The 27,545-nt window shown below is 47.1% G+C and overlaps 2 protein-coding genes across 6 annotated transcripts in view; one reads left to right on the plus strand and one right to left on the minus strand.

Annotated features, from left to right (window-relative positions):
- The window catches only part of LOC144099489 (uncharacterized), a 79,826-nt gene that overhangs the window by 20,733 nt on the left and 31,548 nt on the right, over positions 1 to 27,545 (plus strand). Inside the window, exons 2-3 of one of the 4 annotated variants that reach the window (XM_077632835.1) lie at positions 21,902 to 21,982; positions 22,167 to 22,245. The exons of 2 other annotated variants lie outside the window; for them this stretch is intronic. The gene's annotated coding sequence lies outside the window, so the exon portion shown is untranslated. Of the gene's footprint in view, positions 1 to 21,901; positions 21,983 to 22,099; positions 22,246 to 27,545 lie in introns of those variants that run through there. One more of the 4 variants, XM_077632836.1, reaches the window with a different exon arrangement.
- Positions 3,299 to 27,504, minus strand: LOC144099490 (uncharacterized). Of its 2 annotated transcripts, XM_077632839.1 has the most exons (12): positions 26,678 to 27,504; positions 26,236 to 26,338; positions 24,453 to 24,559; positions 21,582 to 21,635; positions 18,697 to 18,726; positions 16,682 to 16,816; positions 10,536 to 10,774; positions 9,183 to 9,277; positions 8,422 to 8,509; positions 6,177 to 6,308; positions 5,448 to 5,558; positions 3,299 to 3,613 (listed from the first exon to the last, which is right to left on the minus strand). In XM_077632839.1, the coding sequence occupies exons 2-12, from the start codon at positions 26,298 to 26,300 to the stop codon at positions 3,488 to 3,490; spliced, it is 1,182 nt and encodes a 393-aa protein (XP_077488965.1). In that variant the 5' UTR covers positions 26,301 to 26,338; positions 26,678 to 27,504; the 3' UTR covers positions 3,299 to 3,487. The 2 variants fall into 2 exon arrangements, with proteins under 2 accessions (XP_077488965.1, XP_077488964.1); XM_077632838.1 differs by lacking the exons at positions 24,453 to 24,559; positions 26,236 to 26,338; positions 26,678 to 27,504 and having other exon boundaries at positions 21,582 to 22,019.

Raw genomic sequence — 27,545 nt, forward strand, 5'->3', positions numbered from 1 at the left:
CTCCTCCTCCTCCTACGGTAGCCACGTTCCGGATGTTTACCGTGGTACACCTTCCTACGCCCTCGCCATAGCCTCTTCCTCTCGCCGTGCCCTCCTTCTTCGTCAACCCTTCTTGTCCTTCTAGGGTGCCTACCCTACGGTCGGTTCCCATGGCAACCAATTGCTCCTTCTCGGGCTCTGGCTACGCCCTCCTCCTTCCACGGTATGCACCTTCCGGAAGGTTACAGCATTGTTACCATCCTCTGCTTGTGCCTTCCTGCACTCTCTCCATAAAGCTTCATTATCTCCTTGTCCTTCTGGGGAAACTACCGTGGGAAGTCCGCCGCAAGATGCCTGGGAGAAATACTGTCTCCCAACAGTCAAGAAAGGTGTGGCCACGAAACCAACGGAAACAAGAAATTTGGCATGTGCTCTTATTCCTGGTCAGAAAAATTCAATTCTCCGTTGGGTGGCCCTGCACTGTTGCTCTGTGTCGACTAGGAAATGTAATGCGACGACCGGCAGCCTGGAGTTTAGCTGCTGGCGCTGTAAAATCAAGCACTGACGAGAGGCACGTCGGGTGGCCTGTTTGCAACCAATATGAAGAGCAGCCACGAGCCTCGCAGTTAAATGTTCGGGTGCCGCTGGATCCGGAGAATCACAAAGGATAGCCAAAGGATACCACACACCTCTAAATGTGCATGTGTAGATAGGCATAAAGCCGCAAAGTTTTGCCGTAGAGCACAGGAAAAGGATCTCCGTGGCATGTCGGGGCAAAAAGAAAAAAACAACTATGGGGCCGCTTAAGTCGCCCTATGAGTGCAATGCGATGGCGTTACCTTTCAAAATTGTAGCGACTTTTGTTGAAACTTCTCCGCGTGTTTGCGCCAGTTTCTTTGCAACTACCGGTCCAGCAACCGCCATACTCAAGACTGTTTAGCTGCAATAGCACGTATCCTCTACGCTGTGACGGTGCCGACATTTGCACGATAAGAGGTTGCTCACAAACCGGTGGGCAAGTTGTGATGACGTCACAAGGTCACGTGAACTCTCTCGGCAAGTCATTAATTTCCACCTGCCACGGGCAGGTTGCTCACAATCCGGGGGCCAGCTAGGTTGCCACCTACCAGGATGCGCAGATTGTGATTGCGTCAAAAGCTCACGTAACCCTCCCGACCAATCAGGATGGCCCATAAAGGCAGGTATGTGATGGCGTCACAGTCACATGACCTCCCTCAACCAGTGAGGTAATTTTGTCGACCAGTAAGGGAATTTTGTGACATCGAACGGTGGATTCTGCTTCTGACATGAACTTTAATGCCATCGCATTAAAACGCCCAAACACAGCCTAGGAATGGCATGTTCGACTAACCATTGGGAAGGGGGTACCACTCCATTACGGCGCGAAGAATTAAGTGCAGTTTCTCACGATGAGCTTGACACGCATGGATGAGCTCTATTGGCTTATTGCTGCTGGGCGGCGCATCGGTCGCTCCCTGCGCTTGAGTTAATCACGCAGTCGAGTGGATTTTCTGAAGCAAAATAGCAATCCAGTTTCAATTACAGCACACGGTAAAGCCATCAGGAGTGTTTGCAGGCATTTCGTGTGCTACAACAGCACGGACTGCGAACGAGCTGGCTGGGCGTGGTTCGGCAGTCTCTCCCAGTGGGCCGAATTGGTCTCTCTCCGCACATCCTGTCACCGGTCCCCTTGCGTCTACTGTTTCTGAATTTGTCCCTGCGCCTCAAACTGCCAACAGTTCGTGTTACATGTTGATGGCTTATCCTACATAGCCGCAATCTGCATATCGCTGTCCCCGCACAATTCCGCACGCACTAACAAAAACATGGCAAACAAAATTCTAAGGACGATTATGATTAGCACTAATGCGAAATTTGAGCGCAGCTCTGTCGGTGTCTCAGGCTCTGTAGACCCTTGTATTGCTCAGCTCGGTTGTCGGCAGGCGTTATCGGTTGCGGCGTTAGTCTCTCGTGCAGTGATATTTGGATCCTATATTTGCCGCTCGTTGCCTGGACATGCATAGACGACGCCGGGGATTGCGGGCGCTGTGTGACACACCACGTATTACCGAGAACACAGTCGGACACCCCGCTCCTAAATTCCCATAAAACCCGCAACCACACTTTTAGATCTCGTTTTTTAAAATTTCGTGCGGGTAAGACCCCCCACCCCTGAAAAAATACTATATATATATATATATATATATATATATATATATATATATATATATATATATATATATATATATATATATATATATATATATATCGCAAGGAAACTGATGGGCAATGTAAACAGGCGAGACACGTATTGCGGATTGCGAGACCAGGCAACATGTGGCGGGTCAGGGGTAATATGCATACCCAACAATTGTGGACAAAAGCATTTTTGAGCGGGAAACCGTTTATGAGCGCAATTTTTTTCATTTAAGATTTCACTACAGTAATTCTTATAACCGCAGATCACCTGATGGCAGTCTTTTTTTTGTATTAACGCTTTTTTTATCGTCAAAAGCGTTCCCCATTTATTTTTTATGACAGTCTTAACTGTTCGATGCGATTGCTGGAAACACTTTAAAAGAAATATTTTGCTACATATCACAAGAATGGACCATTACCTTCAATATTTTCATTACAGTGTCTTATCTTTCAAAATTTTTTGCCCCAAAATGCTGGACATGGCCGATTCCAAAGGAACGGAAACTTATTGCAGATCGCAGCAGAGAGTCAGATGACCGGATGAAATGAAGAGAGATTCGCTGGGATAGGGTGGCGACGGTTGGCGCAAGAAGACACTATTCCGGTGTAAACCTTTCAGCCGCCATTTCTTGTTACTACCGAAAACAAACATTTTTGCGTGCGAATAGTATATTCCGGTCTCAAGAAAGGCTTAGATGCCAGAATACGAGCTGTCAATTTTTTACAGTATGCGCTAAATTTCGTTTAAAGTGACATAATTGATGGCAATAGGCACACTGAAATGCCAGCACTTGTTAATTAAAGACCGGAAGGGCATGGGATCCATATATATTTCGAGTACGCAAATTACGCTGAAAATGGCAAAAAAATGGTGTTATTCCTGCTGGCACAATCCATCCGAATAAAAATGACGGACGGTGGGCTACCTCGCTGACTACTTCGCGAAATATTACATTCGCAACTTGAAGATACAAAATGATTAGATTCACCTGAAACAAGCAGAAAATCACTGTTGGTGCAGCACACTCTCAGAAAAAAAAGAGTAGTGTCTTCTATGTACACAAATGTGTACAAAGTGAGTGCAAAGCGCCTTAAAGGGTTAATGGGAGATACCATTGTGCTCCTGTGTATGTAATCTGCCTCATGATGACGATCCGCAGGCCTCACGGAATTGTACTGCAGGTATGATAGGGGAGCGGCGTTCTGGTAGAAACACTGTATTCGCTTATAAAACAAACAAAGCATGGACTCTGCGACACTCGAGGCAGAGTGACGCGCGTCCACAGCATCACGACATGCCCTTGCGGACACTGCTGAGCAGCGGGAACTGCGTCGATTTCTGGCACGTGCAGTTATGGTCGTCCAGCTCGATGTGGTCCACGTAGATGCATCCTTTGTCCCTGAGTTTCCTCACCTGCGGAGTATGCGAGCAGGTAGAAGAGTGTTATCACTTTCATGAAGGTGGCAGTATTTCGCTGCAGTGCCACAATCGATATGAAGGTGATCGCTTTGAATTTCGGCCGGCCAGAACAACTTTTTTCGGTGCGATGGCCATCTATATTAAGATAAACATTGATTCCACTCAGGGTAGCAGAATCAAGCGATCACCTGAGCTCGCATATTATTGTTTATTTTGTTTCGCATTTATGAATTTCGTCCGGTCGTCTTGCACAAATATTCAGAGTCGGGACAGCCCGTTAAGCTTAAAGTAGTGGTGAGAACGGCCGAAAGCGTTTTCGAGCAGCCGTTGTAGCGGCTGAAAAATCAATTTACAGGAGCCTCCTTCTGCTTGCTAGCAGGAATTCGACACTGAGATACAAGAATAAAACCACGAATTATCGCTCAGTAGAAAGATATCTCTTGAGTGAAGATGTCGCACGCAGTGCCCGAATGCCTCGCAGCATACAATATGTTAACTCAATAGCACGGATCGAAATTGTCAGCCAAACAAATACATGACACTGAAGATAAGGCTGCACGTGCAAGTCGCATCCTGCCATTTTTCCTCTCCTTCTGACTTACTGCAGCCTCTACAGCTTGGTAACTTAGTGGCCATTCTGAAAGTTACTCAGATTTTTCAGACTTACACGGTCCGATGAAGCAGCCTATATACGTTCCCACACCCTTCGTAAATGCTTCTGTTCTAACGAACGTGGCTCGATGGCCTATATGGGAAGCATATGTGATTCGTGACCAAGGGTCACTGGTTCGACTCTCATCTAATTATTCCACTTTTTTTCAAGAGCAATTAATGTAGTTTACAATCTGGCATGACGTTTGAGTCATGCTGCGACCTTATAATAATCACAATTTATCTATTGTTTCGATCACTCGACGTCAAAACACTCTCGATAAATCCGGAGTACACTTTAGCCAATCGCGTAGCGGCTTGCTGGAGTAATGCGCGAAGTGATCTGCGAAAGCAAAGAGTCCACGCGCACTTTTATTTCCGTGGGCCAAATTTGCGGCTGTGCTGTCTGCGAGAGAAACTATTTATTCACGTAAACCTAAAAAAACAAAATTAAAGCGAGAACGAAGCTTCCACGCGACTGGCTGAAAGGAACTCCATGGCGCATTGGTTGACTCCTCCTACTCTAAGATGCGAGTTCAAAAAAAAAAAATAAAAAGGCGGGAGCCAGGACGTTTAATCAGGTTCAGTAGGGAAATCGGCCGCACAGGACAATAATTAGAAGTTACTGAGATTGCGCGGTGCGAGTAGATCGAATTCTCGTGGCAGAAATACGAGCTTGATCAGAAGCCTCTTTAGTACACCTACCGGTTTTCTGACATAATTACAGCGTAAAAGAGAAGAAAAAGAAACTACGCCCACAATAAAGCGCACATAAGACCTCTTCACTCGTATTTGACGTTCGTCACTCTTCTTACGAACGCGTATGTCTTCTGCAACAGGCGTTTGTTTGTCAGTCAACGATATATTTATTTCCGTCAATTGGATGGCTAATCCAGTTTGTCTTCCCGATGTGCCATGCCAGATGCACTGAACTAGTCAAAAATCAGCGTCCATCTATTTGGAATGTGTCCTCTCACGTGAATGTCGTCTCCTCTTATACGCTGCAGTTACGCCCAAGTGCTACACCCATACTACACTTACTGGCACGCAACCCCTCAAAACCTGCTGTTATAGGTAAGGTCGGTGGCATTTGTCTTTCAGGCTCTGATCGATCGGCGATCCAATACAGCGTTCTTTTCTTTTGTGCTTTGATGAGTTGGCACTAGGCACCGCGTACCTTTGATTCTATTCCTTCCGGACTGTCATAGATGACCAAGTCGGAGCCCACTCTTTTCCAGAAAGAATCCGCATCGGAGATCTTCTCCCGGCCTCCTGCGGCAGCGTCAGCCTGTGGCAGCAGACAGAGAGAGCGGACAACGAGTAGTCTGAACGGGTCTCGCCGAACCAGAAAGCAAAGACTGGTAGATTCTCTAACCACGTACGCTCGCTGTATTAATGCGAAAGCCTTTCTTGGCTCATAAGTGGCGTGGACGGAAGCTGTAGGCGGAAGTTGCAGACGGAAGTTGTAGAGGAGATTTGTGGACAGAATTTGTCCGCACAAACTGTCAATCATAAGTTGTGCGGTAAATAAAACAAAAATGTAAAATTTGATTAAGCAACAATTCTTAAGCAACGTATATCTAACTAAATAAAGAAACCAGAAATTGAAATAATAAAAACAAAAGGTAAGAAGTAATAAAGAAAAGATAAAAATAAAACAACGAAACGTCACAGAACACAACAGGAAATGAAAAATGAAGGGAGAAAGAGGACAGGGTAAGGTTTTCGCATTTGCGCTCTTAAGGAGACAAGTGCAGTCCTGTAATATTTTTAGTATACCTCTGGCATTGTCTGCAGTACCACCCAAAGGCTCGCATCCATTTTAACAGGTGCATGTTACATTTGCTTGCAGAAGTGCCGAGCAGCCCTCATCCACAATGCAAGAACTGTGAAACGTCAAAATTACCTTGCAGAAATCGTGGACCGCGCACTCGGTCGCCGCCGCATTGACGCTGCCGGCGCCTCGAAAAAGCATCGCTCCCAGCAGGATAGACAGGCACACCTTGTTCCAGCTGGACATGGCACTCAGCGTCTGCGTCTGCGCAGACCACAAGCGTGGTTTTGCATAATTACAAACGGCGCTATAGAAAGCCCTCGATGCCTCGGCCCTCAAAGTTGACCACGCGCGCTTAGCGCATTATACATCTTTAAGGGTAAACGAGCGCTCCTCTTGAACATAGGACGAAGCTACTCTAGGGGATGAGAACGTGCCCCGCGAACACCCCTAAAAAGATTTCTTTAGTCTACACACTGACCATAGGCTTTCTATTGACAAATCCTGTAGATTTGTCTATAAGATTTTTCTATAGACAAATCTTTTATTGTCTATACAGAAATCTATAGGCAATCTGTATAGATAATTTATAAAGACCAGGATATAGACTATCTATAGTATAAATAAATCTAAGAAGGTCTATAGGCCATTTTCAACGGATCTACTGAACCCTTGTTAGCGTCGTCGCTTTCTAGGCGATCGCGTAGCGGGTCGCGTAGCGCCAGGCAGTGGTTTCTTTCCTTCTTAGTAACCAAGCAAGGATGGAAGGGATCGGAGTCAAATGTATCTGGCCACACAGTGGTGGTACACTCCCGTACCTATATGGGGATTCGAGTAACTTAAAAAAAGATCGCGATTACGCTGTTCCGCATATTGGCCATGACAGGCAACAGGTTGCATTATTTACCAGGACGAGCGAAGCTGGCAACCGAGAACTGCTTAAGGCACGCTGCACTTGCCAGTAAGCGTGGCTGCTCGCCTAAGAATGGTGCCATTAACCGGCAGTGACGGAATCAATGCCGGCACAACGAGGAGGATGGTCGCGAGATAACGAGGCGTCTTATTTACTTATTTCGGTAGAGAGTTCATCCTGCTTAGGACTGTTGCACGAGTGGGCCAAGTATGAGAGAAAAGTGTAAATCGACAACCAACAGTACACTCAAGTCGACAATATGATGTAGAAAAGAACAAGCACGAAATCGAAGCATACATAAGCGAGCACATCGAGCAAGGAACAACATGTGCACAGACTTCAGATATACTCTAACTTTGGTCAACAAAGCAAAACATTCCTACACAACGCAAAGCATTCATTTATACGTTTAACATATAGAGTACACATCGGGCAAGGATTAACGTAAAAATCGAAGACAGACTGCAGACGGTCACCACCTTCGGCTTGTCGACAGGACTGACCCTACCGTGAGCCTAATGAACATTTCTGAGGAATCCTGCTTAGTTACGAACTTATCTAAGGCGTTCCATTCCCGTACGGCTCATGGGAATAAGGCGAAGTGGTATATGTTATAGACACAAGATAATTCATTTGTCGTAAATTAGTGCTTTTGGCGTATTCCTGTAGAACGTTTGAAAATATAATAAGCAGCAGGATCGATGTTAAATACATTATGAATGAATTGATATAATTTGTTTAGTTTATGTGTCTAGTGTTACGCTATTCGATAACGTGTCGAGGCCAGCGCATGAGAGCCAAAAGAGAGACGTTGACAAGCGTCGCCGTCTAGAATTATACGATGTACAATTCCTGTCGCAAGTAAAGGGAGCATGGTTCTGAGATCAAACTCAAAGAGAACTGGCATCAGATCGCACCTTTACTATTCTTATTGGACACTTTTCGAAGGGAGTACACTAGGGCTATTTAAGCATTGTGTCGTGCACCCCGACGGGGAACTTCGTCTGGAACTTGGCGCGCCGATCCCACACTGGAAAAGATATATGGAGAAGGCCAGCAGGGTGGCCAGGAAGCTACTTTGCTTTCAGTCCTTGTATATACAGTTGCAAATATCTCCAGTTTGTAAACCTTTTCATACGATTCTCCCCTGTCTCACCGTCATCCAGCATGTCCAAAAAGAAGAGGACGCCGTCGGTAAGAGGAAGAAGTCTTAACTGTGCAGCTTATAGGCCCAATAAGCACCATGATATGCGAATATATTCGCTGTGCTCGGGACATTTTGCAGGTGGCAACAAGATAAAGGGCTATGCGCTTATAGGTGGCGAATTATGCACCGTGCAGCGGGCATCATTTACCTTATGAAATGTGCTTAACGCAGTCACTTCGCTCACGGGGCCGTTTTCCTACACTCTGGTATTCTCGGCCGCGAGTGGAACGGCGCCAAGTGACCTAGCTGATGCTTACGATGCGGGCCACGCTGTTGGGCGGCTGGGCGGCGCAGTTCCCCGACGCAGGAGGGTTGTGGATATGCACGAACACAGTGTCCACGCCCCTGGCAGAGTAAAAGCCAGTGGAGCAAAAGAAAAAAAACTTTGGGGACACTGAAATTGACCTTAAGAGTAACGCCACAGCGTTAGACGGTCCCTACGGTCAATATGGGTACCCCTGGTGCACCCTTTCGCAGACATCGACACACTTGTTGCCGTCACATTACTGCTTTATTACACATCATCCTCGATTCTAAATGATGATGCAGCTAAGTGGCCCTAATTAACAAAGTGTTCCTGTAATGCAATTCGCCTACTTTGCGGCGTAAGGTGCTCGTGTGAACAAATATACCTGTTCCATGGCGCTTTCTCACCAAATAGCTACCCATGCGCCATAAAAATTCACCAAAAAGATTCATCGTCATCATTTATAGTCCCATGGCTGCCTGCTGGCGTACGTTTTAATGTAACATGCAATGATCTGACGGAGCATACAAGCCGGGAAGGCGACACTTGTCGCCATGTGGGCCAGGTTTACGTCAATCGGCTTGCAACGCGTAAAGACAAAATCGGCAACCTTTATGAGTTGGGAAGATAAAGCATGCATTGAAAAAACCCGCCCTTGAAACGTGCCGGCTTCTGCGGCGCTGTTGAGAGACGAGGCTATTTTACAGTTATTTTCACTAATTTTTTTTTATATGCCACCTCAGAGTGCGCAAGCATCGAAGAGGCACTCACGTGAGGGCTGTTGACTGTGCAGGGGTGCTTACTCCCGGCGGTACGGCCAATGTGGCGATCACCCTCTGCACCTTAGGAGCGGCGCCCCTGACCGCCTGCGAGAACGCCAGGCCGAGCGGCTGTATAAAGAGCTGCTCATCGTTTCGTCAAGGGCCACTAGAACACAGACTTTAAAAAATTACTGGCTAAACAAGGCTACGGGTTAGCCAAAACATCATGTCCATTTCTCTCACCCCGACAGTGTCCCTCCAATTTCTTCCCCAGCTTCTCCTTTCTCTCGCCTTCTTTTTCCTCCTTATCTCTCTCTCTCTCTCTTGGCTTGCCTCGGTTTCGCCCCGATCCGCTTGGGCACCAAGCCAAGGCAAGCCAAGCCAGAACAAGTACGATGGGTTTCAGTTACATGGCGGATCAGGATAGGCTCCCATTAACGGCTCTCGCCGTGAAAATGAAACCTTCAACAAGTTGAGGGAAAGTGAGGGGGGGACCTCACTCCGCTGAGCACCGCACAGAAAAATGAGTTGGCCTGTAACGTGTGCACCCGGAGTTAACCATCGCGGGCCACTCACTAGAGCAGCGAGGGACTGACGCGATAGCAAAAGAAATAAGATGGTGGGGCCATTTGCGCGAGCACTGTGAGCGCCTACTGGCCAGAACCGGCTCTCTGGTATCTATAATGCCCGTCTACGTTAGGCTGGAGTCTACGAATCCCCGGTTAACGTTCCAAGTCGGACCTAATGCCGGTATGCGACTCGATGAGCAAACGACAACTGTTCCATCTCCTGGAGGGCAATCCTGCCGCTAGCTCTCGCTTAGTGTCGGCTATCGGCTCGGACCCTCTGCAACGCCTTCTGGTAAAATAACTAGCCACATCAATCACTCGCAAGTTTGCGGGCCCTTAAAGAGCCACATGTGTTAATGCAATTGTTGTAGGGCGATGTTCCTCCGAGCGCGAACGGCACTGTCAGTATGGTCTTGGCATAATGCGCTGTCATCGAAAACAAGATCCTTCACTTGCATGCCGAAGCCGAAGAGAACGCCGTTATAGAATAGGTCTGCTTGGACCACACTAGTCATGTAGAGGATGTCTATACTTTTGTGATGCAGTTGACGCTGGGAGAGGACACATTCATGGAGAGGGGTGCCAACCGTTGTCGATCTCACTTTTTCGCCTCGGGAAAGAGGGAAGGAGTCTTCTCTCAAACTTTGAGTTCTCGTTTGTTGGTTCTTCCGAAAGTGACTAACTTACGCCCAATCCACTCATTACTGCAGAGTAAGCTGCGAGGCAAAGCATGCAGCGAATGGCAGTGAAGTAAATATATTGGGAGGGGCATAAATGACAGATTGAAAGCGTACCGCGATGGCAGTGCTTAGCGCCGCCATTTTGCTGTTGTCCTGGTAGTCCGCCACCGGTATGCCGCGGACCTCGATGCCGTCAAAGAGGCGCTTGAAGCGGGTCTGCGTGTTTGTCTCCAAGAAGCTCTTCAGGCTGTTCCCGAACTTGGCGCTGTTGGCGGTCACCACGGAGTAGTCCACCGACACGAGCGCCTTGGTTCTGTCGATCGAGCTGAGCCGCTCCACGCTCAGAGCCGCTCCTGCGAAACACCGTTTCAATTCTGCACTGAAAGGCAAGTCAAGCATAGATAGAGAGCACGAGTAGCGCGAGAAAATTAGTTTCAGATATACCGAACTATAGAACAGGGAACCAAGAAAATGACGGTAGCCAATATTTTGATCTTGAGTAAAGCCCCTTGATAATTTGAAAGCAGCGACACTCTCCTCCACGCCGCGCTTCCTCCTCGATTCTCCTCGCGCGGCGGCTGTGAGCTCTGCGCACAACACGCCTTTTCTCCTTGGCGCCCGCCGGCCGACCGCAGCAGTGAGCGAAGCGCGTGTTTTTGGGCCAGCTCTGCGCTCCAGGAGTGCACAAAATTTTTGAAAAATTGCAAGAAAAACATTGAGAATGCTGAAAGTAACGTTCATGAAGAGAATGGTTTCTTCTTAGAACTGTGTGAATGGGGAATACTGACGTAAACAAAGCCTTCGGTTGAGCTCGGTACTGCAGACATTTAAATCACATGATAAGGTGTTTTAGTTTGTGCTGCTGATTTAGTACTGCCTCTGACTTTGTCTGTGTTTTTTTTAGAGCGTGAACTCTGTCGCCGGAGTAAAACTTCGGAAAACGACCTGGGCTGGTGCTCTGAACTTCAAGATCAGAGAAGGTAACAGCGGGACTTAGTCTGTTTCGCTACTGTCAAGCTATATGTCTATGCATAGTATATGTCACGTGGTAAACCGTGAGTTTGGATCACTGGTTAATTATATACTTATTATGACTAATTACTGGAAGCCTAATTATTTGATATTTAGTAAATTGCAATTAAAACCCAAACTTGCGCTGCAGCATCGAGTCATATACAGTTGGAAAACTTAGGCCAACTGTAATGGCACCGTGCTAGTCAGCGATCCACATTAATCTGCGTTAATTAGTTAATTTGCTACAAAACCAAACAATGAGCTAGACGATGAAGTCGTATACCTTGCGACAGGAACAGCGCAGCACGAGACAAAGAAGGGACAGGAGAGACACGACGCTTTGCCTCGTGCTGCGCTGTTCCTGCCGCAAAATCATGCACCAACCAGCCCAACTTTCCACCTTGCTAAAGTCATATCCCGTTGAAAAGCTTAGGATGAATGCAAATGCTCTGAATTTGTTTAAGATACTTATTAATTAGCGTTATTTAGCTATATACAATCAAAACCACCCTTTGCATTGTAGTATCGAGTCATATACCTTTCGAAAGCTTAGGTTCAGTGCAAATGAGGTGTGCTAGTTATCGGCCCGAGTTAATTAGTGCTGAATATTTAACTGCAGTTAAATCCTAAATTTGCACTATAGATGGAAAACTAAGGGCAAGCGTAAACGCGTTATGGTAGCTGGCCAAACTTAAAGAAAAGCCTCACAAAAGCAGAGCTAACATTCTAACTAGACTTAACACGAACCGCTTCGATATGTTTTTCTTTGCTTTTGAATTTAATTGCGCACTTACAATTCGATCAAGGAGCGCGGACAACCAATTCATCGAACATTATTAGGCACCGGTGCCAAGGAAGCGTAAGAATATACTCGGTATACCTATGAGAGAACGCATTGTTATCTCTAGGCAAGATGAACGCCTCTCGATAATGTAATATTGCAATTTGCACTGAAATTTCGTTGGAGTATGTAGTAGGGGATCTAAAGCTGGTATTTTGATTAGGCATCACCTAAAATGTATCATTAAAGAAAATGAGAGCATGGTCAGCAGGATGATTTATTTTCGCCCACGCAAAAGAACCTTGATTGACGCGATACACGTAACAGACGGCAGTATCACATAATATTCAGCATCCACGCTAGTGTAAATATATGTGCTATGCAGTATTGATGACAGTTGAGAAAAACATGCTCAAGGAAATACAACAGTGGTGTATGTCATAGCCCAAATCAACATCACTTTGTACATCTATGCAACAGTTTTATGCAAGCGAAAGTAAATGGACAATGGGATCTTAGGCTAAAAGACTTAAAAATTGCCTATTTGTTGTTTTAAAGACGACGCTACAGGTGCAAGAACTAGCACGTTTTGAGCCCAGTCGCTATTTCCAGAGAAGATGCAATGCGCGGATGCTTTGGAGATTCGTTCCGTTCTGGCTTCGCATGCAAAATAACCTAAAAACGAAGCAGCACACAACCCTCGAATGATGCCTTCCAACCAACGGTGTCAACCATTTTTTATGACGTCGTGGTTAATCCTTAAAATGAGTTGCCGGGCGAGTTGGTATTCCATGCTTACATTCACAGCGCAAAGACGAACACGGACACGAGGGGAGACACCACAAAGCACCGACCTCAACAACGTGAAAATCCCCCAACGAGAATATATACGGTATGATTAATACCGCATAACCATCATCAGGCCGCTTGCTGCTGTTGTACACGCAACAGCATGCCATAGCGCTTGCACGTTGCGATAAAAGCACGGCGCTGTAATATTCGCTCGCCGAGCGTAGGAGAAAAATGGAGCGGAGGAAAAATTAAAACACAAGCAATACGCCGGACACGCGCGTTTTCAAGGGCAACGGCAGGGAGACCAATCGTCGCTCAGGAAATCGGGTGGAGAGCCGACCTTCAGGGAAGGGGCGAGCAAGGGACGAGGAGAAGGCGAGGAGGTCGCGCGGCGGCGGAAAAGTTCAATGGTTGGCGGTACTTTCATATTATCAAGGGGTTTTAATCTTGAGAGCTCTCTAGCGCCATCTGTTGAGTGCGGAGGGAACAGCAACTTTGGGCTGCCACGCGAAGCGACACGACACAAAGCGCAGACGGAAGCAGTGGCCTGTCGGCCCTTTAAAAACGCTACAACGCCGTAATTATCAACATAATTTGCAGTGATCGAGTTTACTGATGCCGCGGCTTTCAGTGAGGTCGTGGTGTCTACTGGCGATGGCTTTTGCAGGCCTTTCGTTCATCACGGCGTAAATGCCTCGGCTTCAATAATGCAGCGAGCATTGCTAGAAAACTTTCATCTGCGTACCTTCCCTTTGCGCGATAGTGTGCGCTTATCTGTGCGGATAGGTATCACTTCGTCAAGCTGCTATCTCAAACCCTCCGAGGCTTGCACTTATTGCGAGCCACGAATTACGAACTTGATTAGTCACGAGGTTAGTAAAAACGAGGTGAAACCTTTACGAAACGTTTCCAAATTATATCACCACTTGAGCATTCCAGCTACACATAAAAGTCAAGCGGTTCCAACGGCGAGAATGGACCCATTCGACTAAATTCGATGGCTTCTGTCGGTCATAATCTAGCCACCGCGCTGTTTCAGTGCAACCACATAGATGGATGCCGGTAACTTGTAAACACAGCAAACCAACGCTGCAAGTGCGGGCTGCACTTGTCTTTATTGTGTAGGCGACAAGCAGGGTTGGTGCAGAGCTTTGCTCGGTCGATGTTTGGTCGAGAAAGTGTTCCGGGCAAACCTGCATGTTCTCTTGCTAAACGATGGCCACGCAGTTAGGTCGACCGTTTCGAGCACGGTACTTATTCGTACTTTTGTACTTGCCTCGTAATTCTATCTATGCACCACAGCAATCCATATTTGACGCCGGTCGGCATTTTTAACGCCTGATGGGAAACGATGCAGGCTGAACGCTTCGCAGCGGCAGAGCTCTGGACATACGTCGTGCAGGTCCCACACAGCGGTAAGCAACGCAGTGGTGCCCAGATTACCTCTTGTACTTGCAGGAGGATGACACGGACATGTTTAAGCACTCGCAGAGGTTACAACGTACAGTACTCACGGATTGAAATAGGACATTCGGAGCGCGTGGCCGTCGCTTCATGGAGTGCCGCCCGTAGACGCTCATGAAACCAAGGTGGTGCATTGTGGTATGGCGCGAGAGGGAGAACATCTACAAAGCAGAATTGTTCCTTCCAGTAGCCAATGAGCCGGCCTGTGGTTTACCACATGCCGCGTGGCACTGCAAGGTTAGCTCTCCGAATGTCCTATTTCAATCCGTGAGTACTGTACACTGGTTGTACATGGCGCAAACGGCCTTCGTAGTTTTAGCAGCCAGGGGAAAGATGGCGCCTCGTGCCTGAGTGAGAGGAGAGTACGCACCTCGTGGTCTCTATGCGAGAGCATCGCAGTCTGGTCTGTAGTAAATGCAGGCCTCAGCAGACTTAATATGCGAACTATTTGCACAGTTCTAACAATATTGACAATATCAGCTTTGGAAAGTCTGTGAAGATGGGTTATGGGGTTTTATGGTGTTTAACGTCCCAAAGCGACTCAGGCTACGAGTGACGCCGTAGCGAAGGGCTCCGGAAATTTGGACCACCTGGGGTTCTTTAAGGTGCACTAACATCGCACAGCACACGGGCCTCGAGATTTTCGCTTCCACCAAAATTAGACCCCGCGGCCAGCCAGGATTGAACCCGCGTCTTTCGGGTGAGCAGCCGAGAGGCGTAACGAATGAGCCACCGCGGCGGCTGTCTGTGAAGGGATTCGCGATGTATGCAGCAGTGATACGCTAGCAGATGAAATAACGATCAACGGACTGATCTTTACTACAGAAGACATGCCTGATAGGTTTATCGAGCATTTCTTGTCCTAAGATAAATTAAAGAATATTGCTGACTACGTAAAGACACATGTAAAAGCGTTTCTTAAATTCTACGGATGAGGCGGGAATTGAAAGCATTCTTAACTCTTTAAATATTTAAAGTGTGGTAGGCCTAGATGAGATGAAAGCTAGCGCAATGGGGCCAGCCAAGCTGCCCTGAGCAGCTTTTTCCGGTTGTTTTCCTACAATAATCATGCCGCTTTGTTTGTGAAAATAAATCAAATCAAACCAATTAAATCTGTTGCTTCCATAATTGAACGATTGGGTTGTTCGGTAATGTGTGCAGCTGTGTGCTTCAGGTCGTACTTTTTCCAGGCGAGCTTACAATGGTCACAGTTAAAAAGTAGTGAAAAGGAAGATTTCACTAATTATCAGCCAGTATACGGTATATGTGGTTGTGCACCTGACCCCATGAAAAGTGAATTGACAGGTAGCTAACAGTGCATGATGTGTGTTACAGCGACTTGAAATCTACAGCCTATATTAGCGGGAGTGGCACGAAATTAAATTTTAGGACCATTTTTTACCACTGCACATAAACGACGTACGTTATACTGTATTTCACAGACACACACCTAAGATTTGCTCCTTCAGGCAGACACTGCACTAGCGTTTTCGTTTCTAGCACCAACCGGTCACAGCTGGAAACAGATGCGAATACTTTGCTTTGTGAACTTCGTCAATATCTAGCTATAAATTAATTGCAGCTTAATAAAAAAAAACAAGATTGGTCATTTCGTCATGCTAGTACCTATGAAATTTTCTTTACATGATGAACTGTAGTTCCTACCACACTTTTAGTTAATTTTTCAGAAGTTTTGATTATGGGATACTAAGAATTTTTATATTAGTACGACAAATTACTGGGTACTGAAACCGAGAACAAATGACGGCGAACTAAGTTTAAAAGATTTCAGTATACAACGATGAACGGCACTCTTTAATGACTGCTTTCAAACATGTCATGACCACATCTATGCTTTTCAACTCAGTTTTATAAGCGTAATGCTACTAGGACTTGGTAAAAGTAGAAATCAAATTTCAACACTTGTACTTTTTTTCTCGTTGTTTAATATGACTCTCTATAGAACTCTATAGAGGACTCTCTATAGGACTTGTATAGCCTATAGACAGTCTATTATGTAGGATTTCTCTATAGAAAGTCTGTAGACTTCATAGGCGAAGGTCTATGGACAGTCGACAGACTGCGTAAAGAAATCTTTTTTTGGGGGCGGCGAGCCATCAGCCGCGGCGTCGTGACGTGCCCATCGTCATGTCATGTGACGCCAGGCTTGGTATTCTGTAGAGGTGTCGTCCTCGCCGGCGCGCAGTACCTTGCTGTACGGTGCCGTCGGCCCGCGTCAGACCCAGGGCTACGAATGCGCCGCAGATGCCCTCGGGGAGATACACCCACAGGTTGAAGGCGCTGTTGTGAGGCACGGAACAGACGATTGTCTTGGACAGGAGCGCTGCACGGAAGGGTGAAATCCTATACGCGTTTTTTAAATTTTTTTTTTTTTGGGGGGGGAAGGAAATGGCGCAGTATCTGTCTCAAATATCGTTGGACACCTGAACCGCGCCGTAAGGGAAGGGATAAAGGAGGGAGTGAAAGAAGAAAGGAAGAAAGAGGTGCCGTAGTGGAGGGCTCCGGAATAATTTCGACCACCTGGGGATCTTTAACGTGCACTGACATCGCACAGCACACGGGCGCCTTAGCGTTTTTCCTCCATAAAAACGCAGCCGCCGCGTTTTTATGGAGGAAAAACGCTAATGCGCCCGTGTGCTGTGCTCGAAAAGCTCTTTTTTAGACGGTGGCAGGTACAGCACTGAAATACCACTTGAACAAAAGTCACCGGAACGATCCTTTAGCATTGAATATTTAAAAAAAATGTGGGAATCGAAGTTTGACGTCCATCCGGATTAATTTAGAATTACTCGACGAAACGCCACTCTGCCCGATGTACACCAATCTCAGGTAAACGAATTTCGATCTATTCCAACCTTCAGGTGCGCGAATACAGTGAAAAACACTTTAGTATACTGCCTCAGAGCGAGAACGCAACGTTTCGGTGGTTTCGGCACACTTAGAGCAGTTTTCGGCCGCGAACGGTGCAGTGCTCACATTACGCAGCCTGGGAAACTTTCTTGCGAAACAGTGGAATGGGTTACCTACTATAGGACGCTATCGCAGCGCTAGGCCATCGACTGAGTAGTAGCTATAGAGATACCGGAGGAAGACCCTATTATTGGAGAAAATGACGCGAGCATTTAAGCAAAAACTACAGTAACGACGCTAACACTCAAAAGAAATTTGGGCCAGCAAAGGTGAATTCCTTATTAAAAATGTTCTATGGACAGTTTATAGACTCCTATAGACTCTATCGTCTTCCTGTAGATGTTTATTTTTGACTATTCATAGTCTATAGACTGTTCATAGACAAAATCTACTAAAAGTGTACGGCCATAAATCTATAGATTGTCTATAGACTGTCTATCGGATTTGTAATGCCTATAGACTATTCTCTGGAATTTGTCTATAGACAGCCTATAGACTTTATAGACAGAAGTCTACGGACAATCTATAGACTGTCTAAATAAAATTTTGTAAGGGATGAAAGCAAAACTCGCTCATTCATGAGGGGGGGGGGGGGGGGGGATATCGAATTTCCAGCAGAAATTTTCTCAATGTTACGAAAAATGCCACGTACGCAATGCATGCGTACAATTCTCGATATTGTGAGATAAATGTCTTATGAATCATGAGTTCCTAATGGTTTTTTCTCGTACTGCCTCGGTATAGCTTGAAGTGTCCTTGGTGACAGAATGAAACGTTCACTAATACGACCGAATGCTGCCAATAATCTATATTATTCTGACTTAATCTACCCAGTAAATACGTCTTGATCCAGCCTAATTCACCCACAATCCATCTGAGGTTCGGAAACGCCGCCACTTTTTGGGCGACGCCGGGTTTCGTAGTCGATTAGCTTCTTTTAATGATCAGGCATTTACAAAAAGCCACTAGGTTCTCGTTTTATTTGAGCTAACTTAAGTAAATATTTTGAAGTTCCCTGGAGTTGATTCCGGTCAATTTAAAAAAAGCGGTCATGAATGCTGCGTACGCTTGTAAAGACACTGACGCTTTCTATTGCTACCCAGGTGAACTTGGACAGGTGAGCTCCGACTTGGGTAACATTGCAAGCGCAGAAGCGAGTCTGCGAAAATACAGCGCAAAAGTCCCGTAGATTTCATTTGTACATTAAGAAACAGAAAACAAGGTGCCCATTAGGGCTTAGTAACAGTGGCATTCTGTAACTGGAGAAATCGACCAGGCAACGAATTCACTTACCCGGTTTGCCTTGGTCGATCGTGCCAGGGCCTAAATGAGAGAAAAATGAAACAAAAGAATTGGCGGTGGTTTCGCTCTGGTTAAACCTGGAGTGACGCGATAGCTACAACTGGCCGAGTGAAACTTGGTCACGTGACGAACCACGTGATCAGCCACGGCACCGCCGGAAGCTGCTCCGCGCCACGTGACCAACCACGGGACAGCGTGACGGCGCAGCCACAGGGTGGCGGCGCCGCCACGCTTAAGGCTCGACATGCTACCGTAATGTAGCTATCGCTACAAAAAACAAAGGGTTCTGTTCTCACAAGTTGCTTATCATTACGCGCGATGCTGCCATAGAGCAGTACGCAATCATCGCAAAGTTGCCTATCGCCGAGACGCAATTAATTCTTGCCCATTCTGTCCAACCCAGTAAAATGGTGAGGCTCTATCTGATGAACTGAATGCGCAGGGGATGCAGCCGACCAGCAGTTTGCGAATTGTCTGGGTGTAGGGGCTTGCGGGTCCTTGTAATCCAGTCAGTAAAAACTACGTTGACCGGTGGTTCCTGTGTACGATGCGATGTTTTGGGTCCGGATTCGCGGTGTCCCCATAATTATGAAGGCCCAATAGGCCCCGAGACCATCGTAAACGTAAAGCGCGGAAAACATAGGAACCTAACAAAGATGCCGCGGACAAGCGCTACTTCCAGCTAAATTTGGTAAGAATGATTGATCAGAATATGTAGGCAAGTGAAAGGGAGAATAAAATTAAATCAACACAAAGGGCATACAATAAAAAACCAATGTCATGTAATACCACGTCGTTCATGCAGGGATACATATTCTTTTTTTCCCGAAAGAGCGACTTACGGCGCCATTAGGCAAGCACTCCCTGTATAGTCTATCTCCATAGCTTTTAGCATCTCTCTTGTATTCTGTGCTGTATGGCTGTCAACGATTACAGAATTTCCCCCTTTCATGTGCCTGTATATTCCGATCAATCATTCTAATAGTAGTTGCAAGCAGCGCTTGTCCTTCGCCTTTCTTACGTCCTTTTCCGCGCTTTACGTTTACCATGGATTACCGACTAGATCGCACCGACACTTTGCTAAACCCAGAGAGCAGTACCGATTTGATCACATGAGATCTCGGAGTTCATTCTGTCATTAGCAGGGATGCGAACAGCGGATGTGGATACAGAATTCAAAAACGCGGCGCCTATAATAATAATAATAATAATAATAATAATAATAATAATAATAATAATAATAATAATAATAATAATAATAATAATAATAATAATAATAATAATGGGTTTGGGGGAAAGGAAATGGCGGAGAACCTGTCTCATATATCGGACACCTGAACCGCGCCGTAAGGGAAGGGATAAATGAGAGAGTGAAAGAAGAAAGGAAGAGAGAGGTGCCGTAGTGGAGGGCTCCGGAATAATTTCGACCACCTGGGGATCTTTAACGTGCACTGACGTCGCACAGCACACGGATGCCTTAGCGTTTTGCCTCCATAAAAACGCAGCCGCCGCCTCCGTAAAAACGCGGAGCCTTGTTGGCACTTCCCGTATAACTCCAGCTGAGTTGGGGCGTACGATGTGGTGCATCACGGAAAACGCTGAGCGCGAAAGCTCTCTCGATAGGCTAAGCATGGGAGGTCATACGCCGCCGTGCGAATACGTCACAGTGGAGGGCAGCAAGTTCAGGTTTGTCCGAACCTCAGAGGGCCTACACAGTAGTGCGCAGATTGATGCGCTAAAGTAACTGAGTCGCGAACAGGAACGTGCTGGTCGGTACTCGGCGGTGAATGGGGTTTCCGCCGGTGCACGACCACCACGGACTCCGACGTTGGGTGGAGGTTAATACACTTGGCCCCAGCGCGGTTGTTGGGGTACGAAACCCTAGCGATGGGGCTTCATCCCGTGCTGCACTGGCAGAGGCGGTCAAGCTCCGCTGAAGGCTGTGCCTTACTCCGTAGCAAGAGCTGGTGCTTAGAGCACTAAGAGTACTATTAAAGCTCTTAGGAGTTGAAAGGCCCTGCGTAGTGGACACTGAAAAATGACGAGGATTTGAAGGACCTTACAATGTTTCCGTTAGCATTGTTCGGCTCCAGATGTTAAAACAACAAAAACACGTGAAAATTCTCAGGAAAATAATTTTAAAAAGGCATAATTTGCTCCAAGGGTGCAGCGAAACGAGTGAATAAGAAAAGTAAACCCTAGATACCGCGATCATTAGATGATATCGTGAGAAAGAAAACCCGCTGTATATCGTGGGCTATCATGCGAGAGCCATGAGGGGCTCACTAGCTGGACATGCATGCCCCCTCCTGCACCACACTCGACGCCGTCGCTGAAGGACACTCAAAAATGATGCAACCAGGCAAGAACCTCCAAAACCTGGCGCACCTGGCACATTCTAGAGGAGACGAGATTCTTAAAAACTTGCCTTCTAAGTCTCAACGTAGTCGGCCGGTCACCTGGCCGCCAACCGTGATGGCAATGGAGTGGCTGCGCAGCTGGTATCTAGACAAGGCAATAGCCGTTCGTGCTGCCCAGCGCACTTACGTTTGTTTCAGCCACCTCTTTACGAGGATTTTAGCAAGTGACGCAACAAATGTCTGCAGAGACTGAAAGCCTTTTTGTCGTCTAGCGGGTATTTGTACTAGAAAAGCTATACAAAAAAGAAACATAGCTCGGTATGTCCCTTATAGCGGCGGCGTTTCATAATGCCGACGCGACTCGCGCTAAAAGACAGCGGCTCGCAGATTCGAAATCCCTGAAGCACGACGTCAACTCTTACTTCACATTACACATCATTCCGCCAGCAAAGGCCTGAAGCACTGTGTGTGCCGTCGGCCGCTCTACGCATATGCAGACTTTTTGAAGGCTCTTACATGAAGTCGGGGGTCTGGAATCGTCGATATCGTCTTCCGTGCTCGTCTTCGGTGCTGTTGAAGAGAAAGAAAACACACAAACAAAGCAACACATGGACAAAGTGATAAAGACTGAAAACAAAGCAAACCTCTGAGACGATTCGTTCTTTTGCACCATGCAAATGAGGTAGATAAATGATAGGTGCCATGCCCACCTGTACTTACTGGTCGGGCGTTTTAGCAGCAGCAGGCTCAGATACATATTGTGACAATGCTTTCGACTACAGGTGGCTTGTAGTGCACCCGGGACCACGCGTATTATGCATGGGGTGTGTCTCAAGGGTTCCCAGGTCACAGAGTCTGCTTGACAGCAGTATGCTTTAGCACTTAAGACGCCCATGAAGCTACCAAGTTTCTTGGAGGTAAGAATCATACTACTCCTACCCTTGTGGCAGGAACAGCGCAGCACGAGACAAAGAAGGGACAGGCGGGACACAGCGTCGTATACCGCCTGCTTCTTCTTTGTCTCGTGCTGCGCTGTTCCTCCCACAAGGTTATGCACCAACCAGCCCAAGTTTTCATCTTGCTTACTTCTACCCCCTGCAGAAGTTTCAAGGTTTGCGGCGCCCGGAAATGCCCCACTGCACGGCTCGAACGCAGCGTTCCTGTTGAACTACGATTTGTGGTAAGTCCATCCGCTGCACTCTTTTTGATGTTATGTGTTCTGATGGCGTTCCCAGCGCACGATGCATTATGTTTATCTTAGTTGTACCTTTTCCCTTCAGCCGCCGCGGTGGCTCAGTGGTTACGGCGCTCGGCTGCTGGCCCGAAAGACGCGGGTTCGATCCCGGCCGCGGCGGTCGAATTTCGATGGAGGCGAAATTTTAGAGGCACGTGTACTTTGCGATGTCAGTGCACGTTAAAGAACCCCAGGTGGTCGAAATTCAGCCCTTCACTACGGCGTCCCTCATAGCCTGAGTCGCTTTGGTTTATGGTTTATGGGGGTTTAACGTCCCAAAGCGACTCAGGCTATGAGGGACGCCGTAGTGAAGGGCTGAATTTCGACCACCTGGGGTTCTTTAACGTGCACGGACATCGCAAAGTACACGTGCCTCTAAAATTTCGCCTCCATCGAAATTCGACCGCCGCGGCCGGGATCGAACCCGCGTCTTTTCGGGCCAGCAGCCGAGCGCCGTAACCACTCAGCCACCACGGCGGCGCCTAAGTCGCTTTGGGTCGTTAAACCCCCCAAAACCAAACCAAACCTAACCTTTTCCCTTCGTTCTTTCGTATTTTTTCCAGGCTTATGCTATTTAAGTTTGAGCTAATTTCTCTCACTTATTCTGTTATCACAGTTGTTCGCCAACTTTTGATAGTTTCCTAATTAGTATAACTCTGAATGTTGACAATACTGCCTTCTTTCTTTTCTTTTCAATGAAATTCTCTCGCGTAGTCAATTCTGGGTAGACGCCGTTGCTCCCACCATTGTAGATGGGGGCGTCGTACTTCTCAAGCCAGCGTTTCCGCTGGATTTTTCGCCACGCTCCAAGCAGCATGTCATGGTGCCGAATGTTATGGTGCCACCGAGACACTGTGGCCTGAGAACTTATGACGCACCCCATATGTGCACCGTTCTCTCCCCTTCTTTCAACACTTTCATCCTTTTCGCTAAGGCACGTGTCAACGCCGAGTGAGGCAGTCACCACACCTTTGTATCGCGCACATGCTCGTCCTGCCATGCGTCAGTGAGAGTATAATTTACCTTCAGCTTGTCGAGAAAACAGCCTGCAGGCCGCAATCTCGTTAAATTAGCTTTACTATGAACGTTTTTTTTAAGTGTTGTAAGCGCGCGTTGGAAGCGTGGAGTTCTTAGGCCGAAAGGGGTACGTCAAGTAGGCTCTGACGACGTGTATATGGGTTCAAAATGTTTATAAGTGAACATTAAGTGCGTCTTTGAGATTCTATTACATGTGCATTTCTTAATTACGTATTTTTGCACTAGATGAGCCTAGAAGTTGCAGTTTAACCATAAAATTGCATGTAAAAGTGTATTCATTGTTTGTATTTGATAGTGTGTATATTTGTTCTCCTTTGTTGTATCTTTCTTATGTTCATTTCCATCAGCTGGTATGTCGAAGCCATTGCCATGTAAAGGTTTTCCGGGCCAAGTCAAGTTGCAAAAGCAGCTTTTTGCCTGGAAATCCTTCCAGTTGTTCTGGAGAAATAAATTCAATTCAATTCAGTTCAATTCAATATGAGTCATCGTCTTTACCCTAATATTGCTCCATATAGTAGGGTACTGCCTCTTGAAATATTATAAAGCGATTTCTATGGGGCGCGGGAAAAGGGGGTGTTGGCAGCGTTGGGGCTTCATTCGGACCTTTTCATGAGGTCTGATGTCGCCGGCAATGGACTCCTTTCATAATTCGTTACGTTGGAGTTTGCCTTAATTGTACGAATTGCATTAAAGGGGCACAGAAGATAACTCCATCCAGTAATCACTTCCAGTAGAAATTGATTCGCTGGCTCTTCCTGCGTATGCTGACGCTTGACCTGCAGCAAAAGAGACATTAATGGCTCCGACAATAGTTTAAACATTTTCTCACTAGTTACAAAATCTTCACGTCTTCACCGAAAAGGACGGATTGCGACTGTTTTTAAGTGAATGGCTGTCTAGCGTGGCCCCCTGGAATCCGCCCGAAGAAAATCGATGTCAACGTCCGCGTCACCTGGATTTATTTTTTATATTTTCCGGCTCACAAAAGCTTCGTTTTAAGTAACAGTGGCCCCCTTGGGACAAGAACGGGGTACCCTATCAGCACAGGCTAACTTCTGTCTGTCAACAGCATCCCTTACATCATAGCGTCGCTGGGCATCAGAAAGCAGGCTCACGTTTCTTATTGTAGAAGAAGTAAAGGGCGCCGACTACCACCCAGAAGGTGCAGATAAGGAAGATGATGGTGAGCAGGTACTGCATCATCCCTCCAGTCTCCTGGGTCCTGCAAAACAGAAGTGGCAAGGAGATAAGCGTGCATATTTATACACCCCTCACAACGGCTTTAGAACGTTTTTTAACCGACTGCTCAAAAGATGGCAGTCATGCCACTCGCGAGAAATGGCAGAGCGGCATTTAGCGGATGCGCTGAGCTAATGCAAAAGCACGCGGAACGGAAAGACCGCTGAGGAGAGAAGTAGAAAGTCCTGGACTTGTCTCTGTCTCCGAAGTAAACAACAGCAAAATATTAGTCATGGAGAGGGGGAAGGGGGGGGGCGCGGTGAAGAGGGATACGCTGGCACTCCGCTCAACGAGGGCCCTCTACGAACTACCTCCAACGAAAGCGAAGCTGGGTTGGTGCGATATTCGAAGCGCGCTTATGCAAGGTGCCACTACGGAGTACTATTACTGCCCACCACTCAGCCCCATGTGTACCTAGTGCCCAGCCCATGCACTTCAAGAATAGCGATCTCTTTCTGGCCTGCACCGGGACGTCCCGGTGCAGGCCACCAGGCACGACACCACGCGGCCATGCTGCAGGACGACGTGCTCGTTAGCTTCATCCATAAGGCGCAAGTGGAGGACCCCCACCATGCTTCTACCCATTCCTCTATACAATTAAATTCAATGAAATTTTGTTTATTTGCCAGAATATAGTGGTCGGCATTCTGTGTAAACGCTGTGGATTATAGCTTCACGGGGCCCGGGCACCCGTTACAAGGCATAACCGGAGACACAGATGAAAATACACACAAAAAAGGCAAACATTTTACAACGTTACAACTGTCACAAAACAGGACCACCATATCAGTCAATACAGATAAGTTCACAAACTTTAATAATATCAAAACATAAACATGAACACTGCTAACATGAAGAAGTTATATACAGTCAGATGCGCCGGATACTCCCTGCGCCCTTCCCTTCCTTTAACATCTTGTCTACACGAATGACACCAGTAGAGAAGAGTATGCGAGGTGTCCAATAAACATCTGTCTCGCTATGGTATAGAAGCGATATCAGCACGTGGGACGTCGTACAGTACACATGGCGTCATCTTCCACGTACGTCGTCAACCAGCGCTTCTATGTACACCAGCTAGCCAGTGAGAATGTTCTGAGCAGGGTCCTTACTATAAGGACAGGTAAGAGGGCGCTTGGCGATAATGCGATCTCTGGTCACGAGGGCCCTGCGTGTTTGTAGACCTTCTCGGCGCGGGCAACGATACGTGCATCTCTTCACTTCTGGGGACGGCGAGAAAGTTGGCAGCGTATTTTCTTTTTAGACCCACATCTGCGAAAATATTTTTCCCTGACAATTCAACATAATTAGTAGAGTGCAGATCTAAGCGCATCGACGCGCTCTATGCTGAGTCGAATACGCGAGTCAGTGCACCAGCAACGCTGATCCGCCATCGTGGGACCGCGCCGGTTGCACATGGTCGTTCCTCGTTTTTTATTATTATTTTTCGGCAACTTAGACGAGGCAAGCGGCACGCTGCGACCGGTGACGTTGTCAAGGATTCGACTTGTTTCGCGAAGGGGAAGAAACGTCAGTGAGCAGAGCACACGAAAAACAAACAGAACGGAATGTTAGAGAGTTATTGTGTATTTGCGGCGTCTGCGCTTGGCATGCATTGCCATAGGTAGGCGGAACAGAGGCGTCCATCGGATAACTCACGCTGGCCGAATGACGACGGAGCGCTGCGACATGGCGCGCGACAGCATCATCGACCGTTGCTCCATCGTGGTGGCCTGGTGGTCCCCGGTTCGGGTCCGTCAAACTGCGCACAAAAAGAGCCGTCACTACGTGTCTCTCATCTCCAAGAGAATGTGCAAGCATTCAAATGCCCACTTGCACGTAGTTAGAAAAAATGTATCGGAACTCATTAGTATTTCATTTTCACTAGCTACTTCATGAGACGTGCTTATTATACACCATCGTATGGGCAGAATTGCCCGCACTGATTAGCCAGTAATGCAAAGACGTTGTTGACCGGAAGAGCGCGATTGACGCCATTCGTTTCATTCTTTCACTTTCTCACGTTAAATTGCTTCGTTATTGTTATATTAAGCTCCATACACGCAAGCAGTTTCCAGTTGGCAACTGCAAGAGAACTTACGGCAATAAATCCGGCAAAAGGAGAGCGACGTCTTATGGCTCAGCGTAGCAGCGTTCCGTGCTCAGACGTTGGTAAACGGCGGAGCACGACAGACACAAAGTTTCCAGCACAGTGACGGGCTCGGTCCTTGGGTGGCAGCCGCGGTGCACGGCTTCCAGTTCGTGAGAGGCGGGACGGGGAGCTTGCAGTAGCAGCCGTGAAGCTGAAAACCAAGCTCGGCGTTCGGAGCTGCGACCAGCGCGCGGCTTGCGTCTTCTTTCCTCGTGATAGCGCGCTCGCCACCGACCAGCTCGCGGGATTCTTCCTCTTCAGGGAACGGGCTGTGACAGGGAATGAAAGAAAGAAAAACCCCTCTTGTGAAGCCTTGGGTGTGGCCCCTAGTGGACCGAGCTCGCCATGAAGCCCCGGCCCATGCACTCTTGGACAAGTAGGAGCCTTTTCTTCCAGGGCCGATACTGAGGGAGCAATGTTGACTTTGTTCTTATTTGTTGATTTCGTTTTCTAGTCATTGCCCCTTTGGGTTTGGATCCTTATTCCTGTAGCACAAGTTAAGGATGGCAGCAGGAGTGGAAAAGCGTTTATTAGCTTTTATTAGTTCTAAAGCAAAAAAAAGCCCAGGTCTCCACCTCTTGTATCGGCCTATCCCTTATAATATTGTCTATAGTGTTTCTATAGACTTCTCATAGGCTCTATTGCCTTCTTGTAGATATTTCCCTTTGTCTATAACTATTTATAGACTCTAAAATGTCTATGGAGAAAAGTCTACTAAAGACGTATGACCATAATTCTGTAAATTTGCTATAGGCAGCCTATAGACAAAACTCTATTAAAAGTGTTCGGCCATGAATATATGATCCATAACTACAGC

The sequence above is a fragment of the Amblyomma americanum genome, chromosome 7 (genome assembly GCF_052857255.1).
Source record: "Amblyomma americanum isolate KBUSLIRL-KWMA chromosome 7, ASM5285725v1, whole genome shotgun sequence".
NCBI lineage: Eukaryota > Metazoa > Arthropoda > Arachnida > Ixodida > Ixodidae > Amblyomma > Amblyomma americanum.